Source organism: Pseudochaenichthys georgianus, chromosome 17 (assembly GCF_902827115.2).
Source record: "Pseudochaenichthys georgianus chromosome 17, fPseGeo1.2, whole genome shotgun sequence".
NCBI lineage: Eukaryota > Metazoa > Chordata > Actinopteri > Perciformes > Channichthyidae > Pseudochaenichthys > Pseudochaenichthys georgianus.
This window is the reverse complement of record NC_047519.1, coordinates 27,220,634-27,246,629: the sequence shown is the minus strand read 5'-3', so window position 1 is coordinate 27,246,629 and position 25,996 is coordinate 27,220,634. Positions and strand designations below refer to the sequence as shown.

At 41.0% G+C, this 25,996-nt stretch overlaps 1 protein-coding gene across 12 annotated transcripts in view; it reads left to right on the top strand.

The window, feature by feature from the left end:
- The window catches only part of LOC117461984 (adhesion G protein-coupled receptor L2-like), a 135,255-nt gene that overhangs the window by 95,304 nt on the left and 13,955 nt on the right, over positions 1-25,996 (top strand). For 10 of the 12 annotated variants that reach the window (XM_071206445.1, XM_071206444.1, XM_034103992.2 and 7 more), the window contains 10 exons: positions 3,488-4,288; positions 12,004-12,300; positions 13,766-13,866; positions 15,406-15,591; positions 17,646-17,684; positions 20,828-21,011; positions 22,449-22,571; positions 22,720-22,925; positions 23,403-23,576; positions 24,802-25,011. In XM_071206445.1, the coding sequence (XP_071062546.1) occupies positions 3,488-4,288; positions 12,004-12,300; positions 13,766-13,866; positions 15,406-15,591; positions 17,646-17,684; positions 20,828-21,011; positions 22,449-22,571; positions 22,720-22,925; positions 23,403-23,576; positions 24,802-25,011 (2,321 nt within the window). The remainder of the gene's footprint in view (positions 1-3,487; positions 4,289-12,003; positions 12,301-13,765; positions 13,867-15,405; positions 15,592-17,645; positions 17,685-20,827; positions 21,012-22,448; positions 22,572-22,719; positions 22,926-23,402; positions 23,577-24,801; positions 25,012-25,996) is intronic. The other 2 variants (XM_034103994.2, XM_034103990.2) reach the window with 1 other exon arrangement.

Sequence of the window (25,996 nt, the reverse complement as noted above, 5' to 3'; positions counted from 1 at the left end):
TGTTTTACAGATGATACTTCAACCGGACGACTGGCAATAACAATGATGAATTAAGTTGATGCATCGAAGCATTGCTGTCATTTAAAGGATCAGTTCCCCCAAATTACAAACAAAATATATCTTCTTCAATTATCTCCAGTGGAATCCAGCCTTGCAGATGGTTTTGGTTTAAAATTGGCAGGTTCTGACATTTCTGTCTTCAGGCTTTGATAGCTGCTTCCTTTTTGAATCTGGTTCCCGGTTGGCAAAGCACCCAGATTCGTTAAGCTCAAGGGCTAAAGACTCCCTTATTGGACCCTTTTGTTATTTATGTTAATTGTTGTTAATTTTGTTATAGCTTATCTGAAACTTCTGTTCGTTGTCTGGTAAATGTGCTATCTGCAAGCCAGTGTTTGAACTCAAGCCTGTTTGTGATGGAGAATCGCAACTCGACCAGATGTTTTTTTTAGTTCAACAAGACCGACTTCTAAACATATCAAATAAATAATTTAATTCCCTGAGTTCTGTGAAGTGATCTCTGGTTTTAGGCCAAGCAGCTCATACACAAGGTGTAAAAGTGAGTAGGATCTGACTGTTATTATATTATAGTTCTACATATCGAACATGTCATTTCAGGTAGTTTTTGAAGGTTTTGAACCTTATTAATACCACTAAAACGGTAGTACTAAAGTGTAAATGGCAACATATATTAATGGACATTTTAGTTGTACAGAAGTTTAATTACAGGTGGTGAAGTCAAACCTTAGTTCATTTGAAATAATTCAGGACACTGAATTAGGATTGAATACAAACCACATTCCTCTATGTGTGAGATTTCTGCTTCCATCTCAAAAGTAAATTAAATTTGTGGTTTTGAGTTTTACATTTATTAAAACCTAGATTTCAAAACATGTCAACAGAAAAATTATTTCAGAAACATTTTCTTTTGCAGTTAATCCATAAAAAACTTTTGATTAAACAACTTTCTACTTAAATCGTGATTTAGAAATAGTCCCAATAGTGGTGTGAGCTCCTCAAACTAAATTACATCCAACTCTTGTATTTGGATGATGATGAAACATTTGAGTATTTCCAAACCTGGGCAAATACAACCAAAACTATCTGCATGATGAGTTACCATAAGGGGGAACTGAAGAAATCTGGTGAATTCACATTTTAAATTGCTTTAATAACACTGCCCTTTTTGTGTCTTTAGCTGAAATAAAAAAGGAGGCTATTCAAAGAAATGGCTACATTAAAGGTCTTACATTAGTACATTGTGTTCCTTAATGTCTTGTGGAAACATACTCCAGAAACCACTAAAGTGAAACAACATAAGTGACAATAATCCTACAAATTTAACCAAATTCCTGTGCTCGGTCATTGATCAGCTTAAGTGTTTCGCTGTGAACCTGGTATAATTAAATGTACTGCAGAGTTATTTAAATCCGACACTATTATAAACTCTGTCTATGGTATCTGATTTGAGTTAATCTACCTTTAAAAGGGTAGTTTATAAAAGCAGCTTTAGGCGTCACTCCTGCCTGTGAAAGTACTTAGTAGTTAAATTTATGAATTGTAAACATTTCCCGAAATATTCACCTCTTTTTCTCTTCTTTCAAACAGACCTCCCGTTCACCTCCTGTCTCGTTCCCCCCCCCCCTGACTAACCTCGGCACTCTCTTTTTTTTTACTTCTAATCTTTCACACTATATTGTCTCCAGCCTTTCCTCCTCTACCAGCAGCTTGAACAGTCCAGTAAAGAAACTCCATATTAGGCCGACTGCTCATCAGTCTTCTCATGTGCTCTCTCCTTGGCTCATTTAAGAGTTTGGTCTGTAACATTAGCGCCGTGTCATGTTTTACGCGTGTGGGCGAGCAAATATGGAATCAAGTTTTAATTTATGTTTATAAAGTTTGAACAAATTCCACCCTCAGTCAATCCATGCCAATGATAACTCCTGTGATGTTTGACTAAGAATGTTATCCATCTAAATATTACCTCTTAGGAGAAGCATTTTTAGAGGATTTTCTTCTGCTTTAACATCGGCCAATGCAGTACTTTCTTGGCAGTTAAAGACAGTAGGAATGAAAAGTTTAATGCGCTGGAAATCATTGCACATAGCTTGTCTCCAACCATAACTTGTCTGTTTTTATATCCTAGGATGAGAGGCTGTTTCACTAACAAACGCTTTTTTTCCGCTAGCTCTTTTTCCCAAAACAGCCCTGCAGTTCATCTCATGGTCATATCCTCCAGCTAATTCTTCTCTTTGTACCTGGTAGTTGACTCGTGATAACCTTTCTCTCCCTTTTGCACTCTTTTTTGCTTTCTTTTCCAATGCCTGAAATAGAAGTGGAGAAAAAAGGTAAATGAGTGGTCTGGTCCCCCCCTTCCCCCTCTGGCTCCTTGTTCTGTGGTGTTGAGTACAGCTCCCCTCACGTCTCCTCCCCCTCCTGATTGCCTCTACTGTCAAATGCTAAACCCATAGGAGGATTTGTTGCACCCATGGAGCACAAATGCATTCCCAAACAGAATTTCATATGACATCCACGGTCATGGAAAGTAGATTCTTTTCGCGCAATGTGAAAGAAAACGCCAACTGTTGGGTGTTGATTTGTTCCAGGGACTCTTGCCTAGCACTGTGTGAACCCTTGAAGAATGAGTAGTTGTGTTAGCTATTCTTATTTGGCATAGTCCTGCTTGGCCCAACTTCTGCTGCACCCATAGCACGTGATGTGAAATAGCAATGATGGCTGAGTGAGATTGGCAAAGAATACAAAAAAAAAGTGAAATGAAAACAAGAATTCACTCCGTTCCTTTTTATCCAGAACCAATTCATTTAAAATGGTCTAAACTGTATCCTTGCCATGGCCTCCCTCACCCATCAGTGATTACTCCTGTCTTTTGCCACAGAAGTAGTGAAAATCCTTTACCACTGTTGTTCGATCTATTTCCCAACCTCCACTTTCATTTGACCTCTGCTTTGCTGCCGCCACCACCATTGACAACCTTTTGTTCACTCTTATCACAAGATGTGAAGTCTGTTCCCTTTTCATTTTGGTTTATGACCCCAGTCATGTTAGTATGCATGTGTAGTGTGTCCATATACCCAGCTGTTCATGTGCATTTGGCGTCAGAGACAGACTGGTATTTAAAAAAAGGAAGTGTGAACTCTACTCCTCCCCTTTCCCATGTCTTTCATTTGCAGGATCTTTACCCTTTTTGTTCCCATTTTATGTTGTTTTGTCCCTGTTAGGATGTAGCAGCAGACGCTTGAGATGCAAGTTCACGTTGACGCACACATTCACTTATTTTCTTTTTTCCCTATTCATTAGCAGTAGCATAAAAGCACTTGTTAAAACATTCCTCCAAATTCACAACCCCTGATCTTTCTTATCCTGCACTTGAGTTGTACAGCAGCAGGAATGATGCGTGTCAAATGTGTTTCATGTATCTGAAATACTTTTTCCTTACTGTATTTTGTTTTACTCTCTTCTCTGCCACTAGTTTTCATTTGTCCCGGGACTCTGAAGGGCATAGGAGACGCCACCTTCCTGTTTGAGGCAGAGCAGCAAGCGGGCTCGTGGTGCAGAGACCCTCTGCAGGCCGGTGATAAAGTCTTCTTCATGCCCTGGACACCATACCGCACTGACACGCTCATCGAGTACGTCTCTCTGGAAGACTTCAAAAACGGTCGCCAGACAACCACCTATAAACTGCCGCACCGTGTTGATGGGACAGGCTTTGTGGCCTACGATGGCGCCATCTTCTTTAACAAAGAACGCACTCGCAACATTGTCAAGTTTGACCTGCGCACACGCATCAAAAGTGGCGAGGCTATCGTTAACAATGCCAACTATCACGACACCTCGCCTTACCGCTGGGGTGGCAAGACGGACATTGACCTGGCAGTAGACGAAAGGGGCTTGTGGGTAATCTACGCCACGGAACAGAACAATGGGCGCATTGTGGTGAGCCAGCTGAACCCGTACACTCTCCGCTTCGAGGCCACATGGGACACGGCGTACGACAAGCGCTCGGCCTCCAACGCCTTCATGGTGTGTGGCGTGCTGCACGTGGTCCGCTCGACCTACGAAGAGAACGAGAGCGAGGCCAGCAAGAGCCAAATTGATTACATCTACAACACCAAGATAAGCCAGGGCGAGTACATCGACATCCTCTTCCCCAACCAGTACCAGTACATCACTGCTGTGGATTACAACCCCAGGGACAACCAGCTATATGTGTGGAATAACTTTTACATCTTGCGCTACGACCTGGACTTCGGGCCTCCGGATCCTGCTGAAAGTGAGAGCTGCTCCATTTTTTTTGTTTAATTATTCTCTTTTGTCTATTGTTTGGTTACAGCTAGTCATATCACAGATGGCTGCCTTTTAATTTTGGATGCAATTCAGGTGTGATAAAGAAAAAAGGGTTGTGTTAGTCTTGGGGAAAGGGCTCATTTGCAGACAGAAATTACAAATTCATCTTGGAATGAGGGATAGCTCCCAGAAGGGTTGCGCCTCTTCAGAAACCCGTTTCTTTATTACCATGAGGCAAGCTGAGGCACTCTCACCAGCTGAAGCTTGGACCTTATCAAATTCTTTAATCTCAGGCTTTACCCGAAACCATTGTGAATATAAATATGAAATACCGGGAATACATTTGTGAAGTATTGTTCACAGTCTGACTAAGGTCATCCTCTTCCCATTGCCTTGGGACTTTAAATTGTGTTACCATGGCTACTTCATTTTTTTTTTTAACAATAAATCAGGAGATAATAGCCATCCTATTGTAGCATGATATTTGAAAGTACCAGGCCGAAGTGTGTGTGAGTTGTGTACCACATGGTGAATCAGCGCACAAGAGTAGCCGTAAAAAGAGAGATCAATTACAGTGAAGAATCTTGTCAGGCAGTTAGAGAGCTTAAATGAATCTGTGAAGTGCTGAGAGGTGACATATGTGTCATCAGACAGAGACCTTGCATTAAGATGGTAATAGGCCTAATTACCTGACGGCAGCCGCCTTATCCCACAGAGCCGGGCCATGTCTCCTGTGTGAAATGGGGAAATCAGGATCTTGACCCGAAGTCTCGTTACGCTAGAAGCTCATGTTGCCCCTGAGCACTGGTCTGGATTAAATTATGATTTTAACTTCTGGATATTCGGGAGGGGTTGCCGGGGGGAAATTTGAGTCCTGACCTGAGCTGCTGAAGGGGGGGTTAACATTGATGTCTCAATGGCGGCTGTGTGCTCCTGAACTCTGGCCTCTTGTCAACAAGTCTGTTTGTATTCCTGCCGTTCCCTGGAATCTCCCCAGCATGATAACTCGACACCCACGGGGTGGGGGTGGAGGGGGTACAACTTTACGCCTGTTCTGCTGAACAACCCTAGCCTCCATTTAGAGTATGTTGGAGGAGATATGAAAATACTCAAAAGTTTAATGAGTTCTCCATGCATGCAAACTGCCTGCTCAACTGTTCACGTCCTGATGTATGTAAATGTAATTAACAAGTGAATTATCATAATTACCCTCCTTGTCTCAAAAGAGGCTCAGGGAGAGGAGGAAAGTGGCCATCACAGAGTATTTTCAATGAAGGGTTTAATGTGCTCTCTCAGCTACTGTAATGCCTCAGTAAACATAAATTCCACATAGGCGCAGAGTTGCCACTTGCTTCATGAACTGCGCGTTTAATGAAGGAACCCAACAGAACATAGTTGTTGATTTCACTCATTATCCTAAATACCCGTATCCTTTCGCTGTTTTGCTATTGGGATCCAATCAGAAATGCGTCCTTGCAGCAGAACTTGTCACTGTGCATCATTAAGTGTGTTACATGGGAACATTTTTAAATGTTGTGAGCTCAAGAAGGAGAGGGGGCATCTCATGGTGGCAAGGCCAACGGCAGCACGCCACCATTTTTTGAATGGCACTTGAAAATAATTTGTTCTTGCTTATTAGCATCTTCTTTTTGTCTGGATCTACACCTTTAACTTCTTTACTTTGTAGCTATTAAGATGTATTGCTGCCCATGATATGGTGTTGAATTAAACAACCTATTCTGCAGAGTAATCTAATGGTGCTGAAATAATGTCTCTCTCTGAAACTGAGGGGCCTTCGAGGCGTAAAGAAAATTAATTGTGCCCATTAAGATTCATCGACCACAGAGAGAAGTTACCTCGAACACCAAACCCGCTGCATTTCTCTCCTTTGTAGAACTCATGTAACACAACGAGCGTCCGTGTCCTTTTCTGTCAGAAGCATCAACCTTCACTGTAGTGCTCATCCTAGAGGGGTGCTGAAGTGCCGGCAGGATTAGGGGTTTATATTAAGAGAGTTTGAGAAAGTGATCAAAGCAGAAAATAGTTGACCTTAGCAACTTGGCGGAATTTTTCTTTACCTTGTGTAGAGTGTTTGTAGCATTTTGGGTTTCTTATTTCTGGCCCTGGTTGAAGTGATTAGCTAGGATCTTTACCCGTATTGATCTTTCAGCGTATTGTTGCAGACAATTCACACGCATTTAAAGAAAATGTCTACCCTCTGTTAATTCATTGTGAACACAAAACAGCAATGATCAATACCTAGAGAGTCCACCTTCTCAGAGGTCTTTCTGAATGAGGTGCATGCCAATAGAAAGCACACCAAAGCGCCGCCGTTACACAACTGAAAGGGACACCGTTAATGTATTCTCTGTGATGTGCAAAATCATTAACTGATTTCAGTCCAATGGATTCAGAAAAACTAATCAAGGCAGTTGGCAATTGCCGAGAGCATTTCAAACTAACAAGGAGAGAGAGGAGAAAATTAATTTGTATTTGAGGTAGCATTGATCGGAAGCCTTAAAGACGAGAGGCATAAAATGAATGGCTTTGTCCGAAAGGCTTAGCCACTCGGCTTAATCTGGAAGCAGTGAGCACAAGTGGGCTCAGAGCTGAATTAAAATGTCAAGCAAAAGTACTATTTCATATCCTGCATGCCACATGATAGATAGCTATCATTACAAAGCTGGTGTGTTTTTTTTTTTTTTTTTTGCGCAGCCATTTTGTGACTAAACCCAGCTGAGCATCTTGATGTTCTTTGGTATGCTTTTATATCCCTGTACGCCCCCGAGTGGGCCGTCAAGACAGAGGACATTTATAGATGTCTCATGCACTAAGCCTGTGTTCCACCTCTGAAGCATGATGTTCGGTTACAGGAATAAAGGCTAAGGTAAGGGAGTCAGGAGATTTGCAATATAGCTCTACTTGTTATTCTCAGTCTGTATCAACCCCGACAAGATTATAGCAGAAAATTGTTTAAGTCTACATTATATGTGTAGACGACAGTGATGTTTGAAATGTTTTTGCCCAGAGTGTATTTCTGTCTGCACATATATCTTCATGTCTGCATGCATGGGTCTTTATTGTGAGCCTTCCTCTGACTCAGACCATCTAGTTGTGACTGCTCTGTTTCGGCTGCTCCCCAGTACTCAGTTTCAGGCATCATAAATTACCCTGCACAGACACAGGATATAGGATATGTCCGGCAGAGCTTTTTCCGTCTAGTGCTCTTTAAAGAACAAGTGTCAAAAAAGCAGTGAGGCCCTGAAACAATTTATCGATGCCTTGAGTTTTTCCATTAAGCAGAAATAAAGACATATTCCACAGCATTGGGTAGACAACTACGGCTGAATTGCATTGTGGCCTTTTACCTTCCATGCCAAGCCGAATGCTCCTGTCACGTAGGGTTGGATGAAGCAGAACAGCATGAGCACATTTAACAGCCTAATGTAAAATTCATGTCTTCAGGGACCAGTTTCTCTGTCATTAATTACCAGAGGTAAAGAGACAAACAAGACCAACTGTAGCTCACACACAGATCCTCTCCTCTGAGACGGTCTTGTTACTGAGTCAAGCTTAAATGCACAATGAATAAAGATATATGAAGCCCCACACACATGGAGGCACACATGTCTTACTCATTATGGTATATTAGGACTGACAGCGTGGCAACACCCCATTGGTTTGGGTAAAGCAAAAGTCTAGGCCATTTTGGGATATATGTTCATTCCATAGGCTAGCAAGTCTGCATTGCACATACAATAACAATGGCAGGAACGTCAGAAAGATCGGACCACAATGTTTAACTAAATATCTTTAAATGTTAAAGTTACGTTTAAAACTACAACAGAAATACCTGGCTACCTGGAAGTGATTGTTTTTGTTAGCACAACGTCATGGTTGTTTGGTGTATGATAACCCTTTAAATGGAAACATCACATTTTTACTATTACAATTTAAGTGTGTGAGCTTTAGAGGTGCTTAAATGAGCTTGATGACTTGTATTATCTTTGGACAGAGCCAGGCTATCGTGCCTCTCCGTTGTCCAGTCCATGTGCGAAGCTAAGCTAACTAGCAGCTGGCTACATCCTTACATTTGTCGTGCTGTATGCCTACCTTTTATTTTTATTCTTGAATTTCCAGTTCACGGTGCATTGACCACATTTTCGTTTTCATTTTGGTCACCTTTTCATATGGGTTAGATAGTATGCAGCTGAATCAGGTGCTTCTCACTTTGACGAAAGCTAACTTTCAAGGGCAAGAAAAGAGGACTGCGGCACACATTTATTGCTTTCAGCCTTTTCTTCAGTGCAAACAAACCCTGCTGTAGAGATATTCTTTTGACTGAGCACTGCCTATTTGATTTTGCCTTACAACTATAAGTGTCTATTTGTCATTGTACTTGGTGGATTAGCCTTGTATGTGATTCATCTTTACATTTTTAAACCAATTAAAAACCACTTGATTTGGTTGGGACTTGTCATTGCTCTTCCGTAATAGTCGGTATTAGGCAGCTTATGATGCATTTATTCTGCCGTTTGTAATTCTAACTGCTTTTGACTGTATGTGTGATTTTAAATAGGGAAAGCCTCTTTTAGTGTTGCAGAGTAAGCCGCAAAAGCAAGGAAAAATATAATATCTACATCTCTGATCATCTGATTCTGGTTTAATATTGTTTTGTCATCCTCACTCTCTCGCAGATACTTATATTACTCTGGGGGCCTATAAAGTAATGAATCTAATTCTACTTCATCTCTGATATCTTGATTGATGATCTTGCATAATGGTTTTAATTTTTTTAAGCTCTGTTTAATTTTACACACTGGTTTAGACTTCGGTGACAGCCATTTGTCAAATCTTCAATCTCCAACTCTTCTATTATTTACAAGAGGTATTATTCAGCATATGGCGTCAGTATGCCTCTGGTGTCATATTGCCCATAAAGAGTGACTTCACTGCCTCTTGAGAGAAATGGCAGCTAATTGGTGCAGCCCTCTCTTGGTTGAGTGCTATCAGAGGACACGGCGCTCTTACTGGAGGGGAATGTGCTCTCCACAATCAAAAGAAAATTGTAGCACGTATGCTGCAGAGACATCAAAATAAACCCGCAAATGATTCAACATCTGACAAGCACATTGCTTGATGTAATATTAAATGAGTATGTTTTTTTATGTGATGTTCTCGATGTCCTTCATAATTACTCTCTGATAACCCTAGACTGTAAATATCAACAAAGATTGTATCTTGTCTTTGATTACAAAAAAAATAATAATGATTCGGTGGCCATCTTAAAACCCCTTATTATTAAAGCGATATGAATTCATGAATCTGACTGACGGAGTGAAACATTTGAAAACAACTTAATGTTTAGTAGAATGAAATGACTAAAATATAGTTTAAATATGATTTTTAAATACAATCTTCTTTAGATAAAGTGAATTAGGACTGCACAATTATATATATTAGACTACTCTGCCAAATATCTCAGATAATACATTCATTATTTGGTCGCTTATATATCAGAAAATAGTGAAATAAAAAATCCAGGTTTTCTTTGTACTATACACAGTCTATAAGGAAATTAATGGTCAGATTAATTGAAAATTATAATAGTAATTTGTTGCAGCACTAACATGTAGATGTGGACACATATTTTTCTTTATATTGTACGTAATAATCCAAGCTTTTCTCTGAATTGTTTGAATTGCTGATGATAATTACGGCTATTAAAAAGCTTTTTCAGAAATGACAAAGAAACACTGAACAGAATATGTCTCTGTGCTGTATGATAATTTGTGATCAAGTGTGTGTGGGTGGCAGAGGGCTTTGGACTCATGAGTTGGAGCAATATGGTTTCAGGAGCAGGTTAATCAGTTGACGCAAGAAAGTTGTTTCAGGCATCTGCATATTAGGGCGCATATCAGCCTGTGGAAAGCAGAAGTTTGCTCAGGTATGGAGAGGTTTAATATTCTCAAACCTAATTACACTTGCCCTTTTATTGCATTATACCTGAATATTGAATCAAAAGATTCAGCCCATGAATCATCTCTCTTTTCCTGAGTCAATAAAAAAGCTTCAAAGGGTATACATAATATATGTGGAACATTTTCTTTTTTAAATAGCAAGTTATGTTTAGGGAAAAAAGTGTTTTAGCGTACTTCTATATGGCAAATTCCTTTCAACTAATTTATGTTAAAATATAAATAAAGTATTACATCTTTTATCTGATATTACTTCTAAATAAAAGGCAACGGTGATCCTGTCCACTAAGAGATATAACAAGACATTTCTAATTGTCAGCGGTCCGGTTTCTTAATTTCCCTTGTTTCCTGGGAGTAATTGTGATACCTTCAAACCTGCGGGGGCTCACCGAACACTTCAAGACAGTCTGCCCAAGTTAACCGCACATGTCAGCTGTTACTTTTGCTGCCATGCTGCGCTGTGAACGGGTGGATAACAGACACACAATGACTGAGTGTAAGGTAATTAGAGCTCCTGACAGGAGTAAAGGTCATTGAGTGAAATGTCACAACTCAGCCGGCACCACAGGGAGCTTTGCAGTTTATCTTCCTACAGTGAGCATCACAGAAATACTGCTACCTCCCTGACGTGGCCTCCTGACTACATCGCCAACTATCAGCTTTGTAATAAACTCAGATATTTCACTGAAATGAAAAAGCAAAGGTTCCCCTGACTGGCTGATTAGTGTGAAACGTGAAATGTGGGCTTTGTCACCGCTCTCTCTCAGGAAATGGAGATATTTGTCTGATGATGGAGTGTCAGATAGCATGATATTGCATTTTCCTAGAAGCACCAAGGGAACGTGAAGACAACACTATAGGGCCTTTCACAAAGTCAGACCTCATTGTGAGGAGCTGCTTTTATCTCTAAATACAATCAGGTGGTTGTGGCTGAAAACGTATAATGATTAATATAGGAGTCTACCATATCCATATAGACACACATACCCATACACATTCATCATGTTTTCTTTTTTTATTTATATCGGCTATTCATACTGTATACAATTGATAGATTTCCTATTCCTGCTCTCATTTCCTAGTTATCTCCAGGCTCTTTGCAGTGGCTATACATCTGTTGCGGACGCAGTGGTCTTAAGCAGAAACACACCTGAGCAATGGAGCAAACACAAATGCACTTGCACACTAGCATGTGCACATTCACATATAGATTTGCTTCGCAGGGTGGGCGTGGATTGAATATAGTGGAATCACATTATTGCTGATGTATGTTTTTGCCTGGAGCACTGCAGTTCTCCTTCAGCACAGCAGCTTTATTAAAGTGACAGAGATAAACTAGGCAGAAACAAGTCAAATGCAGACAGGCTTTATCTTCATTGTTGACATTTAATCAGCCCACTGACTCTGTTGGAAGGAAATCACTGCTTTTGTCAAAGGATGCCCCACCAACACTGCTTGTCTTATTTATGGCCTTGTGAAAACTAAAAATAGCAAGAGATAGATGTTTGGTGTTGGCAGGTTTGCCTTGCATTTTTAGTGAAGGAACAAAAAAGAGGTGGAGTTACGGGTGAAAGCTGCATGAAGCTTTTTATTTCCAGAAATCATGGGCAGCAGTAACTCAGTGCCAACGAGCCACGGGACTCCATTGCTAGAAACGATGGCAGCTCAGGTAAAAGGACATTTATGACTCAAGACCTAACATCTACACTCTTTCTCTCTCCAGTGCCAACCAGTGAAGATTTCTCCATCTCGCCATCCATAAGCAAGACCACCGTCATCAGCACCACGGCCGCGTCCACCATGAAGGGGCAGGGCGACACCACTGAAGCAGGAGCAGATCCAAGAGATGGGAGGGACCCGTTTGAGGACAAAAGTGGATCAAGCACAGCAGAACCCACCGTCGCTGAGCTGCCACCGACACCCAGGCGCTTCTGTGAGGACACCCGGAGGAGAGCCATCGACTGGCCCCAGACCCACACTGGGAGCACTGTGGAGAGGCCCTGTCCTAAAGGGACCAAAGGTAGGCCCCCCATTACATTTACAGTGAATTCTAATATCAATCAATCAAAGTTTATTTATGTAGCCCGATATCATACATTTTACATTTGCCTCAGTGGACTTTACAGTTTGTACAGAATATGAATATGACACCCTCTGTCCTTGGACCCTCACATCTGACAAGGACAAACTTCCAAAGAAACCCAACAGCAAATGGGGAAAATATTTGTTTTGATTTTCTAAATCTTTCCCCCCCCCCCCAGATGTTCTCTCTGCAGGATGCTAGTTGTGTCATTTTCAGAAATAGTATTGTGAACAAAAACATAAAAATGTAGTTACATGGTTTTCTGGTTTTCTAAGAATAAGGAAATGCAAAAGGTCAAAAGCATTTGATTGTACAATCAGGTTCACGTGTCTTTGCTAGTCTAGCTATTACTACATAATCACACTCTCAGCCTACTGATCAGGAAGAAAGCTTCAAAGAATATGGTTATTTCCATTGCATCAATCTATTAAGTATATGACATTTTACCCAGTGGGCATGTCAGATTTTAAACTATAATATAGCATGATTAGAGCCTTGTCACTTCCCTGAAAAAATGGTAAAGCTGCTCCTGTTTGTGTGTAATTTTGAAACCCTATAAGAGCACAGGGACAGAGAAAAATCCCATTTCCCTATTACAGCGTAACAAAATCCCTCAAACAGGGGCTATTTGGTGCGCGGATCTATCTGTTCTGACTCTGCCTCATTTCCCTCCTAGCAGAGCACAGAAACCAATGAAGTTAATGGATATAATTTAGGAAGTTATGAATTAAAAAGCGCCGCCAAGATCCAATGTCTACATTGTGTCTTAATTACATTCAGACAGTGTGTTCCTAGTTATTTCTCACATTATAATTTCTTCTGCGAGTATAGGAAGCCAGCATTAAGGGGATCATTGTGCTGTTGTACCAGTTCAGTTGACAATGATGCTCACAAAGGAATCCCTCACAAGTTACCTTAACACCTCATCTCAGAGACTGACATGACTGTCAACAGAAAAAGCAGGGCTATTGTGGGATGAAAGGGAAAAAGAGACAATGTTTTGATTGTGGGGGTGAAAAGGGAACGATTCTTAGTTTGTATAATGTATGTTGTCACTGTTGTCAGTGAAGTGGCGTTCATTAGGAATATGTTGACATGCATGGCATATACATTTACAATACTGAAATGTTTACATTCAATAACAGAGCTTTGTTTGCCACTTTTGTACAAGCAATGTAGGAACCTGATAATGTTTTAGTATGCCTCCTACGTCTTTTTCTGTTTTTGTAGACTGTACAAAGCCTGCAGCCCTTTCAAATTGTTTGGAAGTGGTTGCTTCTGCTAAACAGTTAGTTTCCTGCACCAGAGAGTCTGTATGAATGAGGGATCAGCGGGAGGAACTGCATCTGAGCAAAGGTTTTGGCTTCCCTCCAACTGTTGTGTTTATTCTGTGTTACTGCAGGCATCGCCTCCTTCCTCTGCACTGTGGCAGGGGCCTGGTGCTCCAAAGGACCAGACCTCAGCAACTGCACCTCCCACTGGGTGACTCAAGTGGCACAAAAGGTAAAACAGCAATGTGTCAGTTACAAAATATAGCAGCAAAAAACATGTTACAAGCCAAAACATAAAACATCTAGTGGCAATTTTTGACCCTTTTGCTTTCTTTCTTTCTTTCTTTCTCTTTCCGAATACTAGTAAATAAGATGAAAAGCCTTTTTTTTTTTAAAGTGTAGCTTATAAGTGTGATGGCAAAAATAAATTAGCTTTTAAGAGTACATGCTATGTTCTGCCGTCAGTATCTGAGAATCAAAGAGCCAGAGCTTCTTTCTTTTCTGACTCATCTGCTTTGAAGTTCAACAGTCATGCAGGTAGAAATCTAATGAAGACGCACACAGATAACGATGTCAGTAGCCTGAACAGACCGTAATGCAACACAAACACACAACATATTGTATTCTGAGGAGATTTCTCTCCACCTGAAAAACACTTTGCACCTGCAGGAGGTTCAGAGAGGGCTTGTAGTAGCTGCCATTGCCACAATTACTAATTATAGGTTTTTGAAGTATAGCATATTAAAGAAACCAGCCGTAGCCACAGGAAATCAGCTTAATGTTTGAGTGTGTTTTATGACACAATTTGTGTACATAGAAGCTTCTCGCAAATGCAAAACACTAAATTGTGTTAGAGCTTCAATATGATATGTCTGAAAACCCATTAACTGCAAACATGTCGTGTTGCCACATTGAGAATAAGGGTAAAACCTACACTTTATTCCAATTTAGAAATGCCCAGTAATATTCTGAGGTGGTTTTATACATTGATAGTCTAGTAGTGACACAAGATAAATATTAGCCTTGGTTAGATATTTTTTCTAAACTTATTTTCTCATACTCAAGTGAAAGCAGATACATAATGTGTATGATTGAATATATTGATTCTATTAGAAATGGCATTGAATTATTATATATATATATATATATATATAATATGGTGGTTTTGCAGCCATTATACAAACTGTTATGTTATTTTCTCTAAGTGGGAGATATACTGATATGTGGCATGCATGTTGCTCCCACTCAGTCACTCGTAGCCGTTGTCTGTATGAAATGACATGAACGCTGCATTAGCTTTCTCCTCGTGAAGTTTAATCGGCAGTGCAAGTCCAAAGTCACATTTTGATTGATGCTTGCATGTATTGATTTCTTGTATACAAAGTTCAAAAAGCTTTATAGCATGGAGATAAGTATACGGTATATACTCTATAGATTTAGTATGGAATTGGGTCAAAGCTAAGTCAAGGCATGCAGGAGGGCTGTAAAATAACAGCTATGAAAACACTGATCACCGATGAGGAAACACTGACAGCTTATTGATTCAGATTTTTCTTTTCTTTTCTTCAGCTTGTGTGTTACAGTCATGCCATTACGTTCCGCGATAAACATGCGTCATTGTGTTTATATTCAGCCTTTCTTTCCTCCTGAACAAGCAATGGGTTGTGATTCTCCGGGTGTATGCTATGCGGGATACATTATTTCAGCTTGCAGAAGCATCTCAGGCCTGCTTCTCTGACACCCGCCTGTTTTCCCTTGTTGCTGTTTTTAGATTCGGAGTGGCGAAAATGCTGCTAATTTAGCCAATGAGCTGGCACGGCACACACAGGGCCCGGTGTTTGCCGGAGACGTCAGCTCCTCGGTGCGTCTGATGGAGCAGCTCGTGGATATCCTGGATGCTCAGCTGCAGGAGCTCAGACCCAGCGAGAAAGACTCAGCTGGGCGCAGCTTCAACAAGGTACTGTGCAATTCATGTCTCGCATTGGCACTGTCACCCTTTCCCCCCCAACTCTGTCAGCATGATTCAGGACGTCATTAGCAGGACACCTACTAATACACACAAAACACATGCATGCATGCACTCACACACATTCATGGACACGCAGAGTCTCGGGTGAGGGGGCTAGGAAGGCAGGTCTAGCCCTGAGGGGATCTCATTCCTCTACAGCTCCCTAGTAATTACCGGCTTTAGAAACCCAGGCTCACCTGGCAGTTGTACCTTAAAGAAGCTAATGCCATGAGCCCCCTTACAACACAAAGAATAACTCTTCATTGCTGACAAGTGTGGAACTGCTTCCTCGCTCGTCAGGAAAGGAGTAGGCCCAAGACGTACTTACAGCTCTCAGCTGCAGGCAGTCCCATGGAGAGATGAGTGACAGATTGAAAAATGACATTGTTATTCAGACTTTCTAGACATCAGTTGCTCTGTAAACAAGGTTATTTGCACCAGAATGATGCCCCTGTTTTGTGGCTTTATGTTCAAGACACCTACATTGTTTTTTAAAATCAGAACAGGTTTCCAACTGAGGTGTACATCAAAATAAAAAAATCAGGCTTGTGATTGACTGATGACAAGCAACATTGACAACAGTTAAAGGACATTAGCTAGTTTTGTTGTGTTAACGACAAATCACACGTTCATGATTTGTACTGAAGTAGCTTAAAGGGGACCTATCATGCAAAATGCACTTTGTGATGTCTTTTATACATATGTGTGTCCCCGGTGCGTCGGGGAACTCACGCAGCATCAGAAAATAAAACCCTCTCTCTTTTCCTCCGTATCCAAATCTTTTAAAAACGGGTGTACAACGAGCGGATACAGATTCCATCCGAACTGACGTCAAATCGGCAGCGGACCCACAGAAAGTTGCTATCAGAAACAATGCCTGACGTGTTTTGGATGTAATCTCGTCTTTGTTTACATTAGCAAGCCTCGCTAACACTCAGAGCTAACCTGTACTGTGTAGAGCACATGTGTTTAAAAAGCAGGAAATAAAAAAAGGAACTCACCTGGTGATAAACCTGCAAGAGAAAAAGCATTTGAGCTCCATACTATTTCAGAAATAATCCTTGACGTGGTTTAAACAGGATGGCGTTTTATCACAGGAGGATTTAACTTTATCTCCGGTAGAATTCTGATCAGGCATTAGCTCCGCCTCCTCTTCTTTTCTTTTTTTCAAGCTAAGGACACAAGATCCGCGTTTCTCTAACAGGGCTTCAAAAGAGGGGTTTGAGCAGTATGAGGCATGGCTACAATGAGTGAACTGTTTGGTATTTTGAAAAAAAAACTTCACAGACATGTTTTGTATAGGTATGGCCCTACAATATATGTTTCAAATATAGCATGATAGGTCCACTTTAAACAATGATATGGTCCTTTTCGTGTCATGCAGCCCTTTCCCACAAAGCAACAAGTGGTAAATGGTGGTGCAAATGGCAGCAACTTGTTTCGGTTGAAGAACTATTTTCCTGTGTGAGTGTTTCCAGGAGGTGTTTATTATGTAAAGGTTGTAATATATAATAAAATGTTATCTCTTTGTTTTCCAATTCTGTGTGAAAGCCACTGTATGTGATTTTCTTCGGTTGGACTCAATTAGGTAGGAGATGGAGATGTATTTAATCCCAAGATACAAACAAAGGGTTTTAATATAAAGTAATCTATCTCCATGCCATGAAATACAAATGGCCTCATCACACATATGTTATCTTTCCATTTATTTTAAAGCATCACTAATTGGGAGCATCAGAATCTAGTCTCAGCATTTTCCCTACATAGCTGTGCATTTCTCATCTCTTCCCCTCACTAATATACATATTCATATTTAGAATTCCCCGGAAAACATTTATAGCCGTCGGGGCATTTCAAGGTTGTAGTTTATAGACCTGTGCCTTTTCTTCTTTTCATTACTTCTGTATGTTATGGTAAGTGGCATGACTTAATGCTTCCTGTGTTCTTACCACCTCTTTCTACAATCTGTCTTTTGTGCTTGATCCTCTTGTTTTGTGGAAAAGCTTCAAAAAAGAGAGAAGACATGCAGGGCGTACATGAAGGTATAACTACTACTGCAGGCTTTCCGTGTTGCTTTTGTACCCCGATCCCTAATACCTTACCAACAGCATGCAGCAGTGTCTGTCTCCGTGTCCTTGATTGTCTTGTTACAGTTTGTGCCTGGTGACCTGCTTGTACAAGATGTAGCTGCTTCCTCCTCTGACTCGGTTATCTGTTCACCCTTCATTCTGTCCAACTGAGGACACCACTGTCAATATCACTCCGTCTTTACCCTGTTTCCCCTCCTCTGCGTGCTATCACTTGTAAATCTTTCCTTCTTTTTTTATTTCTCCTCCTTTTCCTCATCCCCCACTCTTTTTATCTCTCTTGTCGACTCTTCATACATTGTGTGAATAATTGCCTTCCCACGGTCGTAATTGCACCTCCCTGTCAGCCAGAAGTGTGATCAAAGTGGCAGTGTGCTCAATTTTCACTTGCTTATAATGTACAATTCCTAGTCTCCCTTGTCCCCATAACAAACAAAAAAATCTCCTCCACCTGGTGCAGCCGTGTGCTATCTGTGAGATTAATTTCTGAGTCCATTAATATGTTTGTGTTCAATTCTAATTTTTAGTCTTTCCCCTAGACGTTTAGCTGTGCTGAGAAATATTTCCTCGGTTAGGTTTTGCTGAAAGACAAGGGCATGGTGTAAACACTGGGGAGAAGATGCCTTGCATGGCATTATACAAATGAACAGATTTTGTTTCTGTCAGTGGCTCATGGGGGCCCCTAAAAGTGTGAGGGTCTTATTTTACTGAGAGAAAAAGACATTACATTTCCCTACGAATATATTTTTAGCAGTGCGAGCAGCATAGCTCTATGGAAGGTCTTGTCGGCCAGTCTATCTCTAGGCCCAGACCACTTTGATCCAGAATGAAATATCTCTATAACCGTAGAATGGACTGCCAGCACATTTTTCTACAGACATTCATGATGCCCAGAGAATCAATCCTAATGACTTTGTTGATCCCCTCGCTTTTCATGTTGAGGCCCCATGAGGTTGGAATGTGTGGTTTAAAAAGACAGGGATTTAGCATTGGACTCCTGTAACATTGTGAGACAGTTTGAAGAATATCTCAAAATCAAGGCAGCTGAACCACAAACATCATCTCAAGACCTGTAAACAGATGTGTAGGTTACCCTTTAAGAAAAATGTCTCAACAGCTATCTGATGGATTTGCATAACATTTAGGCATTCACGTTCCTCCTAAGGATGAATTGCCATAACTTTGGTGATCCCCTAAACTCTATCATTTGGTCTCAATTTGAATTTGTCCAAATTGCTAAATGTACCATCTGCCTCATTTTAACCTTGTGTGCATTTCTAATTATCAATGTTAACCTGCTATCCCACTAAGCGCTGAACTTTACACCTGGCAAACGTTGCATCGTAATAGTTTTAAGGCTAATGTTAACATTCAAGTTCAAGTACAGCCTCACAGATCTGCTAGCTTTACTGCTAGTTCTTGTGTAACTGTTATGTTCATAATAGGTTGTAGCCCTTAGACAGCGATGGCTTGTTAGCCAAGCTCATTTCACTATCTATACAGCGAGTTATGGTAGCTCCTCAGGTAGCGCCCCTGTGATTTGCAAAGTGACCTCCACCAGGGCGAGAATTAAAGAGGAGTCAGTCCATACACCGATTCTTCCGGTGCTTCACAAATTAGAGACAAGATTTTATTCCCCCTTTCGGTTTCATGGCTCCTTTGAGGATAGCTCACCGGGGGAGTTTTTTTTTTAGTATCTGTCTCTTGTAATGGCTCCTACCCTATAATAGCCACTGTTCTCTCTCCTGCGCACGCACACACACACACACACACACACACACACACACACACACACACACACACACACACACACACACACACACACACACACACACACACACACACACACACACACACACACACACACACACACACACACACACACACACACACACACACACACACACACATGGACACTTACTCCCATCATAGTCACAGCTCACAGGCTTCCAGTGGCCTGCAAGGTCAGGGCCATAGAGATTGATTTATGTGCTCTGGACGAGATATTAAGACACGCTGAGAGCCCTGCGTCTGGAAACAGTCATCATGGCTGTGCTTAATATGAGCTCAGTGGGTAAATGTTGTGGTTAATCATATAGTGGTGCATACTTTGGTTGATTTCCTTTCTTGTTATTTCAGGCAAACGGATAATCCTGTCTGTGGTCAATTAGTGTTTTGGATAATCACAGCTGTGACTAATTGGTACAGTGAGCAGGGCTTGTTGTGGTTAATTACCGTTATTGTGGTGGGCCTTGCTGTGGTTAATGGCACCTATGGTTAAATTGTCACTCTGATTTATACCAGGGGTTGAGCTAGATTCTGAATCTTTGTAAAACTGTCTGTGTTTGGTGGGATTTGGGAAATTGAGGTTGGGCTGTTGTGTCAGGCAGGAGTCATGAACTCTTCCAGGGTCAAAGGAAACTCCTGTTTTATCAACATATGATACTTGTGTGGGTTTGGTGGAATGTTTTGCTTACTTACTGCTTATCATAAAGCAGGAAATGAAAGGATTTCCATTGAAAACAAGCAGAAATGTTCCCCCCATCTTGACTCAAACTGCCACTCTGGACATGGATTACATGATAATGCCCACTTTCCTCCAGGAGAAAAGTGTTCAAGGGCATTATGGGTAGATCCGGTTAGGGAAATAACACTGGGATTTATGGTGGTAATTGTTTGGAAAATACCTTCTTAAAAATAAAGAACTGAGAAAGAAGCTTTGTAGGCAGCTTCATTCAATAAAGAGAAAAGCAAAACATTTGGTTTGTATTTTACATCCCCTCAAGCACTTTTACATTATTCAATAAAGTGGTCCAAAAGAGGTTTCCTTTGATTAAGCCTTTTTTTTTATAAACAGAATATTAAATAAAACATACTGCATTTTTTATCATCATTGTTATTTTAGTTACCCTTGTCTTCCTTGAACCCTCAGTCAGAGTGATGTTGATATTTCAGTGTCAGTCCTTGTTGCTACTGTCACTGTTAGCCATGCATGCCCTTTCTGTTATTTGCTGCCCAATCCTGCTCTTTGTTATTAAACTGAAGTTATGATCGGAGGAAACAGCGAGCTGACATTTCACTTGTCTCCATGGATACAGGCAATCGTGGACACTGTTGACAACCTCCTGAGGCCGGAAGCTCTGAAATCCTGGAAAGACATGAATTCCACGGAACAATCGCACGCCGCCACCATGCTACTGGATACCCTTGAGGAAGGGGCATTTGTCCTTGCTGAAAACCTGATTGAGCCAGCGATAGTTAAAGTACCCGCAGAGAATATCAGTAAGTCCTTCTCTAACATCTATAAAACAAAAAAATAACAGGAACATTTCTGTCAGTCACAATTGTGATGCTAATCCTTATTTATTATTTTTGGGCCGTGATCAATCTCTTTAAAAGAACAACAAGAAAAATATGCCCTGACAGGCAGTTTATTAGCAACATGGTCTCATTCATTAAGGCTGTTTTGTGTAGACTGTCATACTTATGCTCATAGCTCTTCGTTGCTATGGTTATGGTCTCCTACTCACCCTTTTGTCTTATACCTCATTGATTTTTTATATTTTTGCTTTGCATAGTAAAGTCACCTCATTGAATGTGAGCTGAAAGATAAACTGTCCAGACCTCTTGGGGAAAACAAAGAAACCGTTTGAATAGCATTGTTCCATTCACACGGCACTCTATCAGTTCTCTCCAAGCCTTTCCCATTAAGTGGTAGTTAGCTAAGCTGATAAGGACTAGTCGCTGTGTCTCTTCCAAAAGCACTGATTAATACATTGTGTAATATGCTGTATATTGGACACTTAATCACCGCATCAGGCAGTTTTTATGAGCTTCTCAAGCTCTTGCTTATCTGCATATTAGAGATAATATTCCAGCAGAAAAACATGAAAACAGCCATATGAAGAAACACACAATCTCCGAGAACAGCTTACCTAACCTTCCTTCAAGACTTGGAAAAAAATGTGAAAATTATTGTTGCTCCTAATTAGCAGTTTGTCGAAGAAAGAAAAAAAAACGGCACCTCGAGGCATACAACAAGGGCAAGAAGAGGGGAGGGAAAGAGAAGTAGAAACTATACTGAGGAGGGGTGCAACCAGAGACAATTCCTCGTCTCCGACTGTCAGAAGCCATCTATCTGAGGAAGTGAGGCCGTTTCTGATGGGAGGGAGTGTGCTGATACGTGTGTCCTCCTGACCCCTCAGTAATTTCACACATCAAAGGGAACACCACCCGGCAGCCGGCATGCCGGAGAAAGGGGCTGCTGGAATTTGGAGGATTTTCAGAGATTTGCTTGTCGAGCCCAGAGTTATCTGAACCCACAGGGGAGAAAAAAGTAAAAGTAAAAGCTCAATGATATTTTTGATCCTATGAATATTTGACATTCATGCTGCAGTAGGCTGCATGCTTGCATTTGCTCATCCTCTATCACTGCCCTTGTTGTCATTTTATCTTTTAGTTCCTGCCTCGGAGGCTTTCACAATGCCAACTAACAGCTTAGCGACATGGTCCTTTAAGTAAATGACACTCTATGGGGTCTGGACTATAATATAAGATTCTGTTACCTTGAGTCTTATACACACACCCTGCTCAGAATTAGGGGAGCTCTGGTAAACACCACGTATCGCTACGTATCGCTTTTGAGATGATTCCCAATGAGTAATACATCCCTCTTTTTCTATCTCTTTCTCATTCCCCTCACGTTCTACCATCTCTCAGTGTTGGATGTGTATGTGTTAAGCACCGACGGTCAGGTGCAAGACTTCAGGTTTCCTCAGACAAGCAAGGGTGGAGCGTCTCTACGGCTTTCCTCCAACACAGTCAAGGTCAACAGCAAAAATGGTGAGAAATAAAACATGGAATCATTGTTATGACAAGTTGAAAGTATTTCTTTAATATTTTGCCCATGACTACAAAATCAATGAATGAACACATCCTTTTTTTGTGATTCATGCTGCTGTATGCATGTCTGATGATTGTTTTGTTGCAGGTGTGGCGAAGCTGGTATTCGTTCTCTACAAACACCTGGGTCAGTTCCTCAGCACCGAGAACGCCACACTGAGGGGAATGGGGGACCTGAGCAAACGCAACATCTCCCTCACCGTCAACTCCCACATCCTGTCGGCTTCTATCACCAAGGAGTCCAGCCGTGTGTTTGTGGCAGACCCCGTGATCTTCACACTGGAGCACCTGGATGTAAGCCTTCTCCTGGGACTCACCCAGACCACACTGTAGAGCTCAAACAGCTGCACAAACTGTTGAAGTGAAGGGCGAATGAAGCCTTTTGATAGATCATTGTTATAGAAAAACTGTTTGAGTAAAGAGAAGTCATCTATATTATGCCGGTGTTACAGTACAGGTGGTGATAGTAGTAGAGGTAGAGATGCAAGTCGTGCTTCTTCTGTGCTTGGAATTTGCCAAAACCTCCAACATCTCAACATATAAACATATTTCTTTATCTGTATCATTTTATTCCAACCATAGATTGTATTTAAATAATGTTGTTAGCGCATCAGGTACACTGACTTCCTGTTTCTTACAGCTAGAGATATATGTGTACAATCATGCATATTGCAGCACATGTTCATATATGTTTAATCGTCTCTCTCTCTCTCTCTCTCTCTCTCTCTCTCTCTCTCTCTCTCTCTCTCTCTCTGTGTTTGCGTTTTGTAGAAGATACACTACCACAACCCCAATTGTTCCTTCTGGAATTACTCAGAGCGCAGCATGATGGGATACTGGTCCACTCAGGGCTGTAAACTGCTGCACACCAACAAGAGCCACACCACTTGCTCCTGCAGTCACTTGACCAACTTCGCCATCCTCATGGCTCATCGGGGAAACGTGGTAAGTGGCCCACTCCTTGTGGTTCGCAGGGTCTATTTTCCTGTCTCAGTTGGTTGTTCTTCCGTCTCGCTGACAGATATGTGCACACGGCGAAGAGCAAGAATGGCATTTCAGTGGAGATAATTAGATTATTGCTGGAGGAGAAGGTAATGGTGGGGGAGGAGGTGGGGAATAGGAAGCGTGCTGTCACTTTAAAAGAGCGAGATTGTGGATCAGGATAGGAAGAGCGATACCATTATCAGAGGTAATTATATTTTACCTATGGTCCGTGTCTATTATTCCTCCATGCATATGTTCCTGAGAATCATAAAGCGCAGTATAACCTCCGATTTAACTTGTGTTTCCACCCCGCTTGAAGTGGTGTAGGATCCATTTGGTAGAGAAATGCAATTACAATCCAATTACATGATAAATAGCATGTGTGGCGGGGACCTAGCCAGTAATAAATGTGAAGGATAAGTTTGTGGTTCTTTTAATAATACGTCCCATTTCATGAACTCTGTCCCTGTCATCTGTCTTAACCTCAACCTTAACCACAGCTCGAAACCAGAGCCCCGAGGAAAGGCTTAGCCTCACACCAATTCCCTGCACATCACCTCAACTGCAACTTCTGCCCTCAATAAAATTACGGATATCACAGGAGGAATTGCCTCACTTTCGTGCCACCATGTCCTTGAGTGCCAATTGTATGGTCAGGTTTGCTATTTTCACATTTGCCTGCTGCCCATCTTGAAACAGGCTCAGTTTAAAATGTATGATTTCACCTCAAATGAGAACCAACATGTGGACGTTCAATCACGTGGTAATTGTGGTCGTTTTTAAAACTGATGCTTTCTGCCACATGGCCATCATGCGATCAAAGCGTGTTCATTCTTTTAGTGCCAAATGTCATCAGGTAGGATCAGGGTAAAGGATTAGGGTCGCTGGATCTAATATAAGGCACCAACGGTGTCTGAGTTGCTCAAATTGAGTGCATATCTTCTAAAGTTATGTCTTTTTTGTACAGAATTAACTGTTTTTGTATCCCCATTGCAACAGTGAAACATTGTTACCACACAGAAAGACTGTAACTTTGAAAGAAATCTACATCTTTTGTCTAACTCACAGGAACTGGATTTTGCACCAAATCTTAGAAAGGGACATTTTAATGGGTTTTTTTGAACAGGAGGAACACAGCATGCAAAACCTGCTTCTGTTCTCAGACAATGTGTCTCATTCTCTTTAGGGGGAAGGAAGCGTCCATGATCTTCTGCTCACCGTTATCACCCGGATGGGTATCGCTGTGTCTCTCGTCTGCCTTGCCATCAGCCTCTTCACATTCTGCTTCTTCAGAGGTCTACAAAGCGACCGCAACACCATCCACAAAAACCTCTGCCTCAACCTGTTCATCGGCGAGCTCGTCTACCTCGTGGGCATCAACATGACAGAGCCAAAGGTACATTCAGTGGCTGTTAGGTTAGCATACAATCCACATTATATTTAAATTCCACATATAAATACTCTATCTTTATAGTTCCAACACTTCAATGAATCTATAATGCTGACTCTGAGTAAAATGTTCAAACTCGGGATGTACTTGGGGGGAAGGGTTTCTAAAGCTTCACTATTTTACCATATACCAAATATTCCATACATTACCTAATATACAGTTCTCCTGCATTATTTAGGTCTTTGAACACTTTTGCATCTTTAGTAAAACTTAAAATAAAAAGATATGGCTTTGAACAAAGCTTTGTTTCACAGTGTGGATTCTAAGGACCATTGTATTGATGATTTTATAAATATATGTATACAGTTTTTTTTACTACTATTATTATTATTAGCTTAGCTAAGCTAATTTAGTGAAATGTAAGATACCCATTTTAATTTGCTCAATAATGTCTAACACTAACATTTTTACCAAATATATATTATTTACATATATACTGTAATGTCATTTCTGAGAACTAGTGGTGATATAAATACATTTAAACATTGCCACTCTATCACCTTATAAAGGTGTAAGCCTTTCTACACGCCCAGCAGAAACCCAGTAACATTAACATTCATGTGTAGCACTGCAGTGTTTCTGCCCACCTGATGAATGTAAGGCCCATATTCACTCTCCTTTAGCTCTGATTTTGTCTCTACAAACTCCTGAGGGAAATATTTGGCTGTTTGGTAGCTAAAGCTGTTTGTCTGTGTTCCAGGCAGGTAGTGCACAGTTGGTTATCAAAGGTTATTTGCTGTCAACAGCTGCCTGCTGCTTCAGCTAAACCTTAAGCAACCCCTTTCACATTACATGTAATCATTAGATCCAATCAGAAATATTGATTGGGTCAGTAGACCCACTAATTGATCCTGTACAGATCTTACTAATCTGGGCTACTGTCGCCATTTATTGAGCTTTTAAAATAAAAGGAAAAGTCAGATTCCTCTAT